The sequence below is a fragment of the Apiospora kogelbergensis genome, assembly GCF_038363985.1.
Source record: "Apiospora kogelbergensis strain CBS 113332 chromosome Unknown utg000007l_segment0_segment0, whole genome shotgun sequence".
Classification (NCBI taxonomy): Eukaryota; Fungi; Ascomycota; class Sordariomycetes; order Amphisphaeriales; family Apiosporaceae; genus Apiospora; species Apiospora kogelbergensis.
In genome coordinates, this window is record NW_027117424.1 from 1754578 (window position 1) to 1771218 (window position 16641).

The window sequence follows — 16641 nt, forward strand, 5'->3', positions numbered from 1 at the left end:
ACCGAGCACCAGCTGCCGGCGGATACGAAGGCGACGTGAACCGTTGATTTGATCACATGAGCTACTCGGTTTGCTCAGGGGTTACACTACAGGAGTCTTCGTGATATTAAGGAGCTAGTTTATTTCTGTGTGCCAACTGTAAGATGTTCTGATCCGATAGTCTGGTAGCACGGCGCAGCAGATCTGCTACCGTGAAGCCATGGCTCGTGTCTGTATCTCTTATACTGTAGCAAATCTATAGGATTCACCCGCTATTAGAAACCCAACCCATTAACATATGTCTCTCGGATCTAGTACACGTAAGTGCCAACATGCTGCTAAGCTACAAACGATTGTCGACGATCCGGGAGAGTCGGTAGTGACCCCCACATCTGACATCATGGGCGTAGATCTCAGAGTAGTCAAGGGTCCTTGTCGTTGACCACGCAGTGCAGACCAAGATTACCGTGACAACACGAGCAGAATCCTGTAAACCTACCAACAGTGCCTTTGGGACGTCGTTAGAATGCCGCGAAGTCGTTATAAGCAACAGGGCATGGCCCCTCGGTTGCTAAGAATACACGTTGCAAGGTGGTATCACAGTGAAGTTGAAAAGCGGGAAACCCTTTTTAGACTCACGGGACGTTCCCGGAACTTGGCAGTAGCTGGCCAGAAGCCCCCAATACTTGCGATTCACACTTGATTAACCTTGGTATATCCAAGGGGGTGACTACTATCAAAAGCGTCGCGTTCATCACTTGGTGGCTCTCTCATCAACATCTGCCACGCTCTACGTAGACTTTGTGACTAGGGGGAAGGTGGAAACCGGTTCGAAGATGGCCTGACATCTGCACAAGATATGATGCAGTTGTTTAGTGCTGTGTATAAAAAGTGAGAATGTGTCGAGGTTGCGAAGCTGCTTGCATCATGGAATGCAGGTACTGGAAGGGCGTCTGTCTGCCTTAGCGACTTGCGGGCCTGCAGTATGCGGGGTGGTAGTTGCTCTGCTGGGGTCAGTGCTGCCTAGCTGCCTAGCTGCCTAGCTTTCTGTCAATTAAGAGTCGCTGAGGGAAGGGAAGCGCAATGCGCGTCTTTGACAACCAAAAACCCGAACACGCGTTTTGACGTTCGGAGTGCTCTGTTCGCCAAACTCATCTGAACTCCAAGTTCAACCCAACACTGAGCGCGACAAGCACAACACCAAGATTTGGGATTAAGACACTGCAATTACGTGGGGATCCATGCATTTCGTACGCACCCCTTCCTGTGATCGTGTTTTGCGCAACGACCTGCGTCAGCACAGCACTGCAGCATCCTGCCCTTGTGACCTGAAAGAGGTGAATTGTGTTTTGCCCTGCCAAAGGCCAACATGTCTCGCATAGAGAAGCTATTCGTGTCGGGCGTACGGTCCTTCGGGTTTGACGAGGCCCAGTACATCCAGTTCAACACACCTCTTACCCTGATTGTCGGCTACAACGGTTCAGGAAAGACCACCATTATCGAGTGCCTGAAGTATGCTACCACGGGGGAACTCCCTCCAAACAGCAAGGGTGGTGCTTTTATTCATGACCCCAGCTTGACTGGCGAGCGCGAGGTCCTCGCCCAAGTCAAATTGAAATTCAGAACACCCCCAAACGCCGAACATGTTGTCTCGCGTAGAATCCAGCTTACCGTCAAGAAGACAACCCGGTCGCAGAAGACATTGGAATCCACGTTATCCACCGTTAGAGATGGCGAGAGAACGGTGTTGTCGTCCAAGAACGCAGAGATCGACAGGATGGTCCCGAAAACTCTCAACGTCGCCCCCGCAGTCCTTGATGCTGTCATCTTTTGCCATCAAGACGAGTCTCTATGGCCTATGAGCGAGCCCGCCGCCCTCAAGAAGCGATTTGATGAAATTTTGAGGCTCAAAAGTACATCAAGGCGATCGACAATCTCAAGGTCATTCGCAAGAAGCACGGGGAGCAACTTACCAGGTTCAAGAGCCTCGAAGAAGCCGAGAAGGATAATAAAAAGAAGGCAGATGTATTCGAAAGACGAATGGGAGAAATGCATGCCGAGATCGAAGAGTGGCGTACGGAGGTTGCCGAGATAGACGCCCAGATCGCTGAACTGGACGAAAAGATATCGTTCAAGAATGAACAAGCACTGAGCTTCAAGGGCATTGTTGATAAGTTGGCGAACAAGCGATCACATCTTGAATTCCGCCAGGACACGGTGCAAGAGCTCAAGTCCAGTATCAAGGAACTTAACGAGCCTGACCAATGGCTGGAAGAAAACCTGGCACAGTTCGAAGAGAAAGTGGCCAGGCATGAGACAGAGGTTGAGGAGAATAAGGAACAGTACGCCGAGCTGCAGAAAGAACTGCAACAATCCCGGCGTTCACTTGGCACGAAACAGTCGGAACGTGGAAAGCATCAATCTGACAAAGACAAATACGAAAGGCAGCTCGAGGTACGCGTAGAGCTCGTTCAACATGCGGCCAACCTGCACGGCATTCGCGGGTACGACGGCCAGCTTAACGACAAACAAGCCCAGCAATTTTCTGAACGCATCCAGAAAATCCTCAATGACAAGAAGCGTGAGCTCGAATTCCTCCAGAAAGAAAACAGAGAGGAGGCAGACAAGAAACAAGCCGTTATCACTGAATGCGAAGGACGCAAAGCGGGTTACATACGAGACCGTACCTTTGCCAAGCAGAGGATAGGCAACGTGGAGAAGAGGGTCAATGCGTTACAAGCCCAACTGAATGGTTTGGATGTCGATGATGGTCGAAAGGCTGTTCTAGACGCGGAGTTGAGTGATGTTGAGCAGCGGCTTCAGAAGCTCAACGAGGGATTCCAGACCGCTGATTTTGACAACAAAATTCGGCACGAATCCAACGAGCTCGCTAAGCTAGAGGCCGAAAACGACGGACTCGGCCGCGACATGGTAGAGTGCACACAATTAGCCGATGACCGCGCTCAGCTGGGTCTACGGAAAAAGCAGCTTATAGAGAAAAGGCGCAATCTGGACACGATCACTAGCACATGGGGTGACAAAATATCCTCTATGATCGCCCCATCTTGGAAGCCTGAATCTATCGAGCAGGAATTCCAACGGGCGCAGAAAGACAGAGCCAAAGTCTTGGAGGAGGCGACTCGTAAGCGGGACGAACAGGACCAGCACCTGAAGCAAGCACAATTCAGCATAAGAAGCCTTGAAGAGAAAGCAAAAGTCCAAGGAGATCAAATGGAGAAAAGCAAGACTGCGGTGTGCAACGCACTGAGTGAGGTGAACCCAGATGATACTCCTAACGTGGATAATTTACCCAACGAAATCGAGGAGCTTGAGGAATCGGTTCTCACGCTTGAGAAGGATGTTTCACTATTCGACAGCTTGAAGGAGTTTTATGGCCGGTGTCAGAAGGCTATGAACAAGAAGAACAAATGTTTGCTCTGTGACCGCGCCTTTGGCGGCGGAGCTGCCGAAAAGGCCAAGCTCATAGAGCAGATCCAGAACGGCCTCAATGAGAAGGGGAAGGAAAAGGCCAAAGATGAACTGACACTTGCTGAGCAACAGCTGGGGAGCCTGCGCATGGTTCGATCTCAGTACGACACGTATGTTCGCCTCTCGTCGGAGAAGCCCGGGCTGAGACAGGAGATCCACGCCCTGAAAGAGAAGGAAGAGAGTATTCTCAGAAAACTTGAGGAGCTTGACCAAGCTGTAAGAGAAAAGCAGGAGGAGTGTCAAGATCTTGATTCTATGGGTAAAACTGTCTCAGCCATATCACGTACCCATCAGGATATCACAGAAGCTCATAATCAGGTCGAGAGAATCCTTTCCCAGCAGCAAGCGAGCGGTGCAACTCGCACGCCAGAGGAGATCCGCGAGCTGCAAGAGACGTGTGTTGAACAGATGAGATCCGTCAAGACTAGATTGACCAACCTTCAAACAGAAAGGCAGCGTATCAGGGATTCGATCAGTTCTCTTGAGTTAGACCGGAGTGGACTGGTGAACAAGATAAACGATGCCGCCCGACAGCTGGAGCGACGGGATGACTTAGTCAATCAGATTCAAAGTCAAAAGGACGATCTTCTCCATCAAAAGGACATCATTCACCAAGCTGATCAAGACCTGGAGAAGGTCGAGCCGGAAATTGCGAAGGCCAGGGCCATTCGCAACGACGTGATGGAACGAGGCCACGAAAAAGAATCAAGGGTTGCCGGGGAGCGTGATGGGCTTGCAGGCTCTGTCAATGAGCTGAAGCTAGTTGAGAATGACATCCAGGACTACGTTGCTCGCGGTGGACCCTCGCTCCTTGCCACGACTGATCGGGAGATCCATTGCCTCCAGAAGAGTGAGGCTCGTATTGAGAAAGACATGCAGGAGCTAGCAGCGAGCACCAACAAACTCAAGGACGAGATCAACAATAGCGATGAGCAAAAACGGAACATTCGGAATAACCTTAACTACAGGAAGAGCCTTCGCGAGGTCGAGACACTGAAAAGCGAGGTCGCCGAGTTGGAGACCCGCAATGCAACTGAAGATTATGAGCGGCTAGATGATGAGGTAAAATGGCTGAACAGCGAGCGCAACAACAAGAATGCGGATCGAAGTGGTAAAGCTGCGTCCATGATGATAAAGGATAACGAGCTGGTTCGTATAATGAAGGAGTGGGAAACCGAGTACCAACATGCAGCAAGAAAATATCGGCAGGCGCACGTCAAAGTCGAGACAACGAAAGCCGCCATTGAGGACTTGGGACTTTATGGGCAAGCGCTTGATTCTGCGATCATGCGATACCACTCGCTCAAGATGGACGATGTGAATCGAATAGCCGGCGACTTGTGGAAGAGGACATATCAGGGTACTGATATCGACACCATTCTTATCCGCTCAGACAACGAGTCAACAACTGGTCGACGCTCGTACAACTATCGGGTTTGCATGGTCAAGCAGGACACCGAGATGGACATGCGCGGCCGGTGTTCCGCCGGCCAGAAGGTGTTAGCATCGATTATCATCCGCCTCGCGCTTGCTGAAACCTTTGGCGCCAACTGTGGCCTCATCGCCCTGGACGAACCTACTACCAACCTCGATAGCGACAACATCCGAGCCCTGGCCGAGTCGCTACACACTCTGATCAACGACCGTCGCTCCCAGAGCAACTTTCAGCTCATTATCATCACCCACGACGAGGAGTTCCTGCGTTATATGCGATGTTCCGACTTCTGCGATTATTTCTACCGCGTTGGGCGGGATGAATACCAGAACTCCACTATCAAGAGGGAAAGCATCAGAAGGGTGCTCTAGGGGAAGACCGGAGAACAACACTGCCTCTAGGCTCTGGTCTTTGGCGGATATTCCATTTTCCGTTGGTACGCGTGTGATTATGAGAGATGGCGGTTCAGAGTTGCATCGCGAAAGGCGTTTCCGAGAAAATCGGCTATTAATTTGAGCCAGTTATGGGGGAGGGCAGGGGATGTATTGTATCATTGAGCGAGAATAGCTACGCGAGTTTGTTACCGTAAGAGTTGATCGCAGTCTATATCGACGAGGCAGGTCTATCTATGGCCTCTGAGAGGTGTTGCACTGACTGGAATAGATTACAGGCCATGATAATGACAGGTTATCTCTCACATCTCGATCGTCCTGTTTTGACCCTAAGTGTGATGCTTTAAGCTGTTACTAATGACTATTGCGCACCACTTGCAGCCCCTTTTCAAGTTATGTTCAATTGGATCCAAGACCAAAAAACACAGATCAGCCTTATTCTCACCACTGAGATCGTACATGCTCGTCAAGTAGATCCCGTATATAAGAGGTGCGTATGAACTGATAGTTGATCATTCTCGATTGGTATCTCATCAAATCAATGCGTTTTCGCATTGTTTTCAGTATTTAGACTATTTTTACACAGGCTTGAGCTTTCCATGTCTCGCCATCGCTGAAGATCAACAGCCAAAACAGATTTGCTTGCCATGCCGATAGCGACGCCTCCATTCTCTCAAGGACGATTAAAAACAAAATCTCACACCCAGAACTCACAAGAGGAAGTGCCGGTTCCCCAGAAGTCGACTCGGGATGCCCACATATCCCTAAGTGCTGGGCTTCGCCGTGTCTCCCTCCTTTTCATCGGCCATGGTGTCCCCCTCTTTAGGCGAACTGCCCTTCGCGGTGTCCTCCTTGAGTTTCTTGCTCGTGCCCTCGAGCTCGTCTTCGGCCTCCCGCTTGGGCGTCAACGACCGCGCCTTTTCGCTGGTGGGGGCAGCAGTTTCAACCCCCTCCATCTCGTCGTCTTCGTCCTTTTTCGAGGCAGCCGTTTTGTCTGCGGTGTCGTCTGCGTCGGGTGTGACGGTGGCCGTGGAGGCAGTGTCAGGGGATGTACGCGTCTCGGTCGCTTTGCGTCCCACTGCGGCCTCAACATCGATGCCTTGCATGTCCAGGGCGGCTCCGCCACCGTAGTTCGCTGTAGAATTGGATTCGCGCTGTGGGCCCATGTCTTCGGCGCCGATCTCCTCGGGGCCTCGGGCGTGGGGCCTCTCGTCCTCGGTGCGGTCTGATACAGGCGGCTCGTGAGCGTCGTCGTCGCCGCCTTCTTTGTCCTCGGTGGCCGGGGAGTCATCTGCCAAAGTCGCCGTAGTGGAAGGGGAAACGCCATCGGCCTGGTCCTGTTGGTCCGGTTCCTGGTCCTGTTCCATTTGCTGCTGCTGCTGTTGCTGTTGAGTATTCTGCTGCTGTTGGAACTGTTGTCCGGGGTGGTGAGGGTGGATATGGTGGGTTGGTACGAGCTGACTCACGGGCACTACGCCTGCGCGTTGTTCTTGGCGGAGGAGTTCTCCCTGGGTGACGCCGACGCCAACGCGCGCGCCCATGGAGGACACGCCGTTGACCGTAACTGTGACAGTTTCGATGCTGCCCATGCCGTTGGGCCCGTCGATGGTTTCGGTGCTCTCGGTCCGTAGCTCGCCCTGCTCGGCATCGCTCGATGACGAGGCGCGGTCGCCGCCGCCGCCGGTACTCGACGTGTCAGACATCTGCGACGACGTTGGCGACAGCCCTCCTTGACCCTGCGAGCCGCCGTGCTGCAGCCAGGGGATTGGCGTCAGGAGGGCCCCGCCAAGCGCCTCATCGCTGCCCGGAGCGGCCCAGGGCGACGGCGCGACGGCGTCCGTGGCCCCGTTGGGCAGCAGCGATATGCTCGAGGCGTCGGGTACGGCCGGCGGGAGTGGGTAGACGTTCAGGCCCGAGGTGACGTGCACGACGCGATCCAGTGCGTGAAGGTAGGTCGGCAGCGACTTGTAGTGGCTTTTCGGCGTTAAGACCAGCTCGGCGAGCCGTTGGATGGAGTGCGGCGGGTAGGTCGGGAAGGTTGACGTCAGCGTTGTCGTGATCTCGTTTAGCATGGCGGTGACCTGTGGCGGGATCGTGCCGGGTGGTAGCTGTTCTGCGACGACGGGCGCGGCGACGGGCGCGGGCGCGGTCGACCGGGGCGCCACGGGTGTGTTCTCCTTATTCGTGTCTTGGGAAGACGTAGTGCTGGGCGGCTCGGTAGGCGAAGATGGTAACGGCGCAAGGAAGTTCTCGATGTCTTCTGAATCAGAGGTGGCGGGGTGATGCGCCATCGAAGTCATGTTTGTCGCAGCAGGCGGCGGCGGCATCTGCGGTGTGGGGAAGTCATCGTGGGCAATCTAGCAGCGCGGTGTCCACGCCATTGTCAGTAACTTGGACGATCTAGGGCCTGGGGTGTCTTTTGTCGCTGCCGACTGACCTTCTCTATTCGCGATACAATGCGCGGCAGCAAGGCTGGCCACATGGAGCTGGTAGGTTTACGTCAGAGGCACAATCCTCACCAAGGTCTTGCTTGTTGGGACATGATTGAGTCTTCTTACTAGTCCATGGTGCCGGTCGCGGCGACATTGTTCAAGAGATCGTCTTCGTCAATGTCCATCATGTTGGGCTACTATGGGGGTGGACTCTTCAGCGTTGAACTGCTGATGCTGAAGATGGCGGTCATCGGGTCGCGAAGGCTATCGAAAATGCATCCTTGAATTGGAAACTACTAACATTTGACGTAGCCGCAGATCGTGGACGCGCGCCTACGCGTTGGTTGGCTGGCTGGTGGGTGGAATTCCGGTGGAGAAGATGCCCGGGCTCGACCACTAACTACTCCGTCCAGTAGCCTGAGTTGAGAGGCTACAGTGCCTGAGTACTGGCTACAGGTCGACAGGTCCCCTAATTCTCAATTCTCTGAACCCTCAGTGTTTGGATCTGCCGTCTCTGCGTCAGACCCAACTAACGGTCTCCGTTTACCCGTACATGACTGAGTCAGTGTGTCACCCAAGCAATATTCTAGAATCACGACGTCTGCACATCTGCGCATAACCTCGATAGGAGCTGCCGTTGTTTGATGATCCAGTAGTTTCGCCAAGGGCAGGCGCATGGCGTGACGGACGAACGACACTCACTGACGGGGAGGCTGTGCTAACCAGCCCGAAGATATTCCCCAACAATCCACCCACCACCCATACGCTATCCAGAAATCCAGAAATCCTGCCTGCCCTGCCAGACTCCAATGCATGCATGATTGGCATTTCCCAGGTTTCCCAGGGAATGGACCGCATGGGCCAGGAAACACTCCTTGCGCTCGGGCAGCCTCGTCACCATCTGTTTACGACGTCTCATTTCCATTTTTAGTTCTGCATGTCCGGCAGTGCGCCGCGATGCGGACGGGGTGTGTATTTGTGTGACAAGAATATCAAGAACCTGCTCTCTTCATCGTCGCAATCGGCGTGCGGCCCCCGATTTACCAATCTACTAGAATGATGGTATCAGATGAATAATGGACCATCTGACCTATGCGATGATACTCTACTATTGCATGGCTACGTAGCACGTAACGAGTCAACAGAACCACTGACTCGCACGGCGAGGCATCCCGTCTTCGCGGGAATTATCCCTCAGCCTAGTAATCGTCGTTAGCACAGGAAAAGTCGGCATATGAAGCCTCTCCCTTCTCATGGAATTCTCTCCCGCCAGACTCCTTGGCAGTTGAAACAGCTCAAGTAGACTGCGCAGACAGGGAACATCCCTCTCCGGTCTATCCCGCCCTCGCAGCGTATTGGCCCAGGGGTGTCTGAGTGATACGATACAGGCACTGGCACTAGGACTGAGCTGCTTACGGCGGTTGAACTTCGTTGGACCGCTGGGCTGCCGATTATGCCGAGCACGAAATAGTTAAGAGGCCGATCAGGCCCATAATCCATTGGAAGCAATCAAACCTTATGGAGACCCAGATCGATATAAGGCATCTGTTGAAATACAGGAATGATTCCGGTATGGGGGTGTAATATTACCTATCTTCTGCGTAGGATCAATAAATCAGATAGTACGACGGTGATATCCAGGATGTACTATTTGGGTAATCTTCCTCGTGCCATTGCGAAATCGAAATCATCCAGACCTCAGACGGCTTGTGGCTCTTTCTATGTACCGACGGTGCTGAGAGTTTGGGATGTCGGACACGCCAGATGACGGACTCTCTACTCGTGACAATGGTTTAGGCCTGAATAGGCAGGGTGACAAGCCCAGAAGACAAGCCAACCATATCTGACCAGATTTGACTGGGCAGTTGTTGTTTGCTTGTACCTTTCCTGCGGGTTTTCAGGGTTCCTCTTCTCGCCTACTACATGTACGTAAGCACTCTAGTCGGCCATAAGCTCGGGAGCAGCAACCCAGCAAAGCCGCATAGCCCAGGCCCCAGGCCAGGGTAATCAGGAGCCGGGCAAGCCCCCTCATGCATCGCACCTCGTAAAGGCGCGCTTGAACTCTGCACTGCGACTAGAAAGTCTCACACGCCGAGCCAGCGGGAGGAAAAGCAAAGAAGAAGTTGGAAGCGAAAAGTGGACTTTCTCCAGCTTCAATCTTGATGTTCTGACGGGAGCTGACGACCACTTCTTACATAAGGGAGGGAGAAGAAGAAAAACCTGGCCCCTGCAATCATGAGGACGGGTGACGGGAGTCCACGAGCATGTACTAAGAAGCATCTTGAAACTGTCAGGAGGTGCCGACGGGCAGACGGGGAAGCACAGTGCCTCACAAGCCAAGGGACGTCTTCTCCCGCCAGATAGACGACTTTCGGGGCCGGAAAACAGGCCAGTCCACTGCTGGTTCTGTTCACACTGTCGGTTCAATATTATCACCACCCCTAGGCCCTAGCCAAGCCCGTAAGGATTGGGCTGCCAAGATGACCTTGGCCACGTTCCCTTGGTTCCCTGGGGAAAATTAGTGGGTGCTCCGGTCCCAGCTACAGTCCGCAGCTGCCTAGTAGCGACCTAGTAGTGCCAAGTTCCAGACCTCCAGCAGTAACATTAACCCAGCACAGCCCGTTTTCCCATATCTTCATTCGTGACATTCAAAGGGTTCTTCTCACTGCCTCCACGCATGGTTTGTTGTTAGCGAAATTCCCCAGCTCTCTTTACCTTCTGAAGAGGGAGAAGAAAAAAACCCTTTTGCATAGCCTCACTCGAAGGCTGATGTCCGCTCTTTTGTGACTCGTTTCCCCAACCTATCCCTCCCTCTTTTCCCCCATTGCATCATTTTGTGTTGGGTATAGAATAGACGTCGACATTGCATTACCGGCGTTAAGAAAGTCCATCGGTTCTCCCTCACTTACGTCGACTTCGCTTCCCTTCTCCAAAAAGGAACAACACGACCTTTGCTGCATTGGATTTGCCGCTCGCTTAAGGACCACCCTCACACGCACCAAGTCCGCGGCCAAGAGACCCAAGGCCCATCAATCATTCGCGCACACATCTTTCTCAGACGCCCAAGACGACGAAAAAAGACCAAACCCGAAGCAGGACTTCCAGCTTTCCAAGGTGTCTTGTGTGCCTGTCTCATCAGGAGGGACCTCAAGTGTACATTGCATCGCACGCCCATCTGGGTTAACCACCAGGACGCCCACTGATAACCCCTAAAGCCTGCCGAAACCCCCGAAAGAGAGAATCACGAGAAGGGAATTCAAGCGATTCAATTCTTATATTTCTTATTTATCTCTTATATCCGTCTTACTGTATCAGTCCAGCCCGATCCAGAATACTAGCGCGCTGGTATAAGGCACGCACTTCTTCTGCCCCCTGGCCCATTTGATCCCTCGGCATCACCCTCGTTACGGATCAAACTCCTCAGCTTGTTTCAGCCGACCCAACCATACCAGTGACCATCTAATTAGTTCACCATATCAGCACTGGGTCAACGACGAAGACAATTTTCGTCTTGCTTGTCGCTTTCCATTTTCCCCTCTCCTTGAATATCTTCTGTCTTCGGAAACCCAATATCCAATATCCAAATCCACGCGCCACACATCAACATACCACACCACCCGTCACATTCGTTACTTCATCTAACGTGAGACACAAAACAACCAACGAGACTCAGCGCACACTTGGCAACAACGACCCCGACACCCAATCAATCGCCCAAGGCCTTTTAGATTTCTTTGTTTATCGGAGTAGACTCCTCCACTTACGTGAGGAGTCAATTCCGTAACTGCCCGCCCTGGCTTTTCAACGAGATACCCGCCTGTCTCTCCTTGAGGGGGACCCGGGCTTTTCTGAACAACAAACCACCTACGCGCAATACCCGGAGTACTCTCAATCCCCAAACCCTCCCGCTCAGTTTCCCAACCAACAACCGCGACAATCGTATCCCGTCGCTCAACAACAGTACAACCAAGCGTTTCCCACCATGGCGGCGTCGGCGTCGAAACGTAGCCGTGGCGGAAGCCTAGTCAAGGGCACCGGCGAAATATTCCAGAAGAAATGGCCACGATATTTCTTGCTCGTCGCCTTTTTGCAGGCCGTCATCTGCATTGTGTTCGAAGCGTAGGTTTTCCTCGTCACATCATTCCCAGCATCTTCTTTAATGGCTAATATCGCTGCAGTTATACGTTTGCCAAGTTTCAAGGCAGTCTGAAAGACAACCTCAAAGACATCTTTAAAGATGACGATGAAGTACAATCGCAGCTCAAGACGATTCCCACATTCCTGGCTCTCTTCATCTTCGGGTTCCTCTATGTGCTGCTACTTTGCTGGGATGCGCTACGCATGAAGAATACTATTCAAGTCATTGGCTTATGCATCGCAAATATGGCCCTGCTGGTTTACACGGCTATTCAGATTGAGCAGATCAAAGAGGCAGTCGACATTCTCAAAGGTCGGGGAGCCATGGTGGTAGAGAACCTTTGGTCCGATGTCAAACCTCTACTGGTTGCTATTCCTTGTGTATTGGCATTGACCACCATTCTACTTGGCTTCATCGCCTGGAAGTTGTACCAAGAATTCGCGTGGGACATCCTGAAGCACATAGGAGCTGACTATCGGATGAAGAAGCGATTCTTGTACTATCAGGTATGGCGCATGCCCTGGATTGCAAGTGGAACGTGTTGCTAATTTTCTCTAGGTTTACATCGCACTCCTGAAGTTCGACTTCTTCTTTTTCCTCGGATTCACGATTCAGTTTCTCGTCATCGTCGGTGGCAAAACTGATGCCGAATTCGGTCTGACCTCGGCAGCGGTACCCGTCACGATCGCCATCTTGCTAGCGGCAGCATTGTTTGTTCGCAAAGAATGGAAATGGGGCATGATCGTCGCTATTGTGCTGTACCTCGGAGGACTGGCCTACTTCATCTTCAAGTTGTCTCGAATTTACGACGAGACGCACAAGCAGTTCTACAGGTCGGTACAGAAGTCGCTGACTACGTTCGCCGTCTTGACGATCATCCTTATCGTCCTGACCATCATCAACGCCATGATCTGCATGTTCAACTTCGGGGCCGGCCTGAAGCAACATCTCGAGAACAAACCGCAGCGTGAGATGGATAAGGACCAGGCTAGTTACTCGATGAACGATGTCAAGCCGAGCATACCTAGCAGGATGACCATCGACTAAGCGTGATCGGGTGGGCAGGACATAAAGAGTGCTTTTACCTGTACAAAAATCGCACGATCGTCACGACTCTCCTTTTGCATTTTCTCACAGATATCCGACCAGGTTGGTCAAAAGAAAGCCCCACGGGTCAGCGTGAAGAGGGAGAAACAGGAACAACCCCTGGCACGTGTCACTTCATGGAGTTAAGCGACTGTTATTTTTTTGTTCAAGCCCCTTGATCTTGAGAGGGGCGGAGTTATACGGAATTTTCTAAAGGCTTTATTCCCCATGTGCTGCTTTCACGCTGGACAAGCCCAGACGAGCGTTCATTTAGTGGCGATGATACTAGGCAGGGGCTGGGTCATTGGTAGCGTTTTGGAAGTATTTGCATGCGCGGTTCGTTGGCGATGTCCAGTTTGTATTAACTGGCTTGGATGCAACGTCGAGGTAGATATAATGAACCAAAACAGAGCTATAGTCCCTGATAATTAATACTTCCCACTTTTGAAAGTGTATAATGATGGAGGAGGCTGTCAAGGAATATCGATCTTGACGTATCATGCAACCTACCGCCCCCAAGATTGCGGGGGTAAGGGCTTCTAGAAGGCTATCTAGTCGTCAACTATGATCGGAAGTCGCGCCTATCGACGTAGTATAGAACATATGTCATTATATTACTAAGAAACTATAAGACCAAAGTGGTCACGCAATGCGGCAGCCATAGACTGGGGTGGGTATCTGCGCTTCTAACATAACAATAAAATTGCCGTTAATACGGCTTTCTTTGTTCTTTCCCTAACACCGATTTGCCATGTAATAGTGGTTATGCTGTACCCATACTACTGGTCCACATGTGTAAATCCAAACGAAAAAAGAGAATCTGAAGAAAAGGGGCAGGAGGTAGGCAACAAGCCGTGTTATCTCAGCATCACCTCGTCTCTTGTGTGATATTGGGACCTGTGCCTATTCCTGTCAAAGTGCGGACAGCCCAATGCAGCCACCCCTCGGTCTCGAGCTGGGCCTTAAGCTCCTCGGCGCGCCTCTCGACGGCGTCAACCTGGATCTCGAACTGGGCGACGCCGTCCTCGACGTCCTCGACGCGGGAGACGAGGGCATTGATCTCGTACTCGAGCTTGGCGATGGTGACCTCGACGTCCTTGACCGCCTCGGTGAGGTTCGCGCGCTCGCCCGCCAGCACCTCTTGCGAGTTGTCCTGGGCCCTTCGGTACGCGTCCATGAGCTGGTAGTACAGGCCCTCGAGCTCTTCCTGCTGGGACGCGTAGCGCTCATCCAGCGCCGCGATGGTATTGACCTTGGTCTCGACCCAGGGCTGCATGCGCCGGGCGATGCCGTGCACATTCATGTACAGGCCGCGCGCCACCTCGGCCAGTTGTGCCTGCCGATCCAGACTAGCGATCCGGTTATCGGATATATTATTATTATTATTGTCGTCGTCTCCTTCTTCGCTGTCCAGAGTAGCAAGCTCGGTCCAGGTAAGTACTGCCTCTTCCGCATCGCCGAAGGAGAGCCGGCGGGGCCATCGATTCTCGTTGAGTAGCGCTGATTGTGTTTCGATCCCGGCAACACTATGTCTTCGATGCAACTGTAATACCGAACGGTCCAGGCGACTCACGATCCCCAACGCAGGCCCTTGGAGGTCTTTGCGGTTGTCCTTCCCCATATAAGCAACGGAGCTTTCGAGTTTAGCGACCTCGTTGCGTATTCCAAATACCTGCGACTGCCGGGCTATCGCATCTGCCACCAACTTTTCGTCCCCTGACTGAATGGCATTCGGCTGTCCATCAGAAATTATGTCTGCTTGTTCGAACCCCCCGACCGAAACTGGTGCTGATGACGAGTTCTCGAGGTCTCTTCTGAACCCATCCCGATATTCTTCGGGCTTGTTCTTCCAGGTAAAAGCTCTACCAATACCTGTAGGTGTAGGACTTCCAATCAGAGCTGACGTAGGCGAGAGAAATGAGCTATCAGTCCCCGAACAAGCTGTCGCCCCCGATGACTCGTCTCTAGAGGGTCGGGGCACATGGCCTCTGCTACCTGCGCCAGAGATAGTGTCCTTGATACGCCCCAGTCCAGAACGTGCGTCGCTCATCTTTCCAGCAACACTTTTGAAAACGCCTCTCCGTAAGGCATCTTTCTCCCCGGGACTATCGACAATACTGGTGGCAGAACCGGGGACTGTGCCAGAATAGACGGCGGAAGAGTCTTCTTTTCTGCGTACACCAGGCTCTTCATCCAGAGGAGCAGACTGTATCCTCTTCACCGGCTCTGTCTGGTCATCCTTACCAAAAAGCATGTTAGGAATGTCGGGCATCGACCGATCTGGCTGCTCAATCGCCGCTCGTTTCGGTTTTCCATACCAGAGCCATTTCGCTCGTTCACCGTGCGCCAAGCTGATGAACCTCTCTAGATCCAGGGTTTCGATGTCCCCGATGCCACCCTTATCTCGCCCTCCCACCATGCCCAACACGAGCTCTCCCCTCTTGCCCCCTATCTCTGTGACTGTGGATTTGACGGCCTTCTGCACTCCCCAGCCTTCTCCAGCAGCAGCCTTTGCGGTGGCACCATGAAGCTTGTGCAATGTCTGCCTGTCGAGTCGCCGATTTCGTTCGAGCTTCTGATACTTCTGGAAGTAGCTGATACCTCGTTTGGTGGCGTCGATGTCGAAGACGTCTTTCGAAATGGGAGCTCCGAAGTAGCTGAGTCGATTGCGGGCTCCCATCAAGAGACCCAGTAACGCAGCTACGGTAGTCGGGCCAAGGATCCCATCGGTGGGCTCAATATTGTAATACTCGGTCCCAAACTCCGTCCACCAGTCCCCAATCGCAGTCTCGGTCAGGTCACACAAGAGTCCATCGATGTAATCCTGCTCTAGTTTGCCAAACATCAACAGAGCTACTTGACACAGCTTTACTAGTTCAATAACTGCATCGGCAAATGCGATCTTCTCATTGGTTCTGTATAGTTGCAGGAATTTGGCTTTGGCGGCAGGGGTGGGCTCGGACAGAGTCATGCCTGAACGTCCAGAGCAGCCTAACCGTTTGAGATCCTCGTTCACGATGAACTCTTGACGATGTAGTTTGATGTCGCCATCTGGGACGGGTATCACCGTCAGAGCTGAGGGGAAGCTGCTCAGATTGGTCAACATCAGCTCCCCCAGAGGGGTGCCCTTTGGCCGTGCATGGAACTGCTGGATGGCCTTGAAGTACACCCGCAGCTTGGGTGTCCATGTGCTCTCGTCCTGGGGGACACCAAGTACACCGACCACGACTGAGTGCTTCTCATCGCCCGTATACGTTACTATAACCAATGTAGGCGAGGACCGGGAGCAGGCCCATTGCTCCACCATATACAGCTCGTAGCCACGGAGCACACTCTTCCGTTCGATGACATTGACAGACGGATCTTCTTCGAGGTATCTGAAAGCGACGGGGTCTGCGAGGACGATTCGACGGCGTTGCGGCCCGGCGGGCGGCGCAGCTTCCACAGCGGCAGGTGCTATTTGTGTCGAGTCGGGAGCCGGGGCAGAGGCGACCGTCCCGTCCAGTTGTTGCTGTTGGCTGGCTCGGAGGTGGTTGTTTCTATGCGAAGCTTTTCGCAAGAGGGTGATGTCTTCCTCCCTATGAACCCTTCCATCGGACGTGGGAAACCGAAAGGCCATGGTTCAGGGCTGCTGCAAGAATCTCGGCCTCGTAGCGGTTCGGCAGTTGCTTTCTCCCGCACGTATTCATT

At 52.8% G+C, this 16641-nt stretch overlaps 4 protein-coding genes across 4 annotated transcripts; 2 read left to right on the forward strand and 2 right to left on the reverse strand.

Moving 5' to 3' along the window:
- Window positions 1-1348: 1348 nt before the first annotated feature.
- Window positions 1349-5274, forward strand: PG998_010904 (DNA repair protein RAD50; the record flags this gene model as incomplete). Its single annotated transcript, XM_066877720.1, has 2 exons — window positions 1349-1920; window positions 1956-5274. 2 exons carry the CDS (start codon window positions 1349-1351, stop codon window positions 5272-5274), a joined length of 3891 nt encoding a protein of 1296 aa, XP_066726774.1.
- A 785-nt stretch (window positions 5275-6059) lies between these two features.
- On the reverse strand, window positions 6060-7915 carry PG998_010905 (uncharacterized protein; the record flags this gene model as incomplete). The annotated part of the gene is made up of 3 exons (XM_066877721.1): window positions 6060-7652; window positions 7733-7781; window positions 7854-7915. The coding sequence occupies 3 exons, from the start codon at window positions 7913-7915 to the stop codon at window positions 6060-6062; spliced, it is 1704 nt and encodes a 567-aa protein (XP_066726775.1).
- A 3794-nt stretch (window positions 7916-11709) lies between these two features.
- On the forward strand, window positions 11710-12912 carry PG998_010906 (uncharacterized protein; the record flags this gene model as incomplete). Its single annotated transcript, XM_066877722.1, has 3 exons — window positions 11710-11846; window positions 11906-12371; window positions 12424-12912. 3 exons carry the CDS (start codon window positions 11710-11712, stop codon window positions 12910-12912), a joined length of 1092 nt encoding a protein of 363 aa, XP_066726776.1.
- Window positions 12913-13819: 907 nt separating this feature from the next.
- PG998_010907 (Protein STB2) lies at window positions 13820-16570 on the reverse strand (the record flags this gene model as incomplete). Its single annotated transcript, XM_066877723.1, has 1 exon — window positions 13820-16570. One exon carries the CDS (start codon window positions 16568-16570, stop codon window positions 13820-13822), a length of 2751 nt encoding a protein of 916 aa, XP_066726777.1.
- Between the last annotated feature and the right edge of the window lie 71 nt (window positions 16571-16641).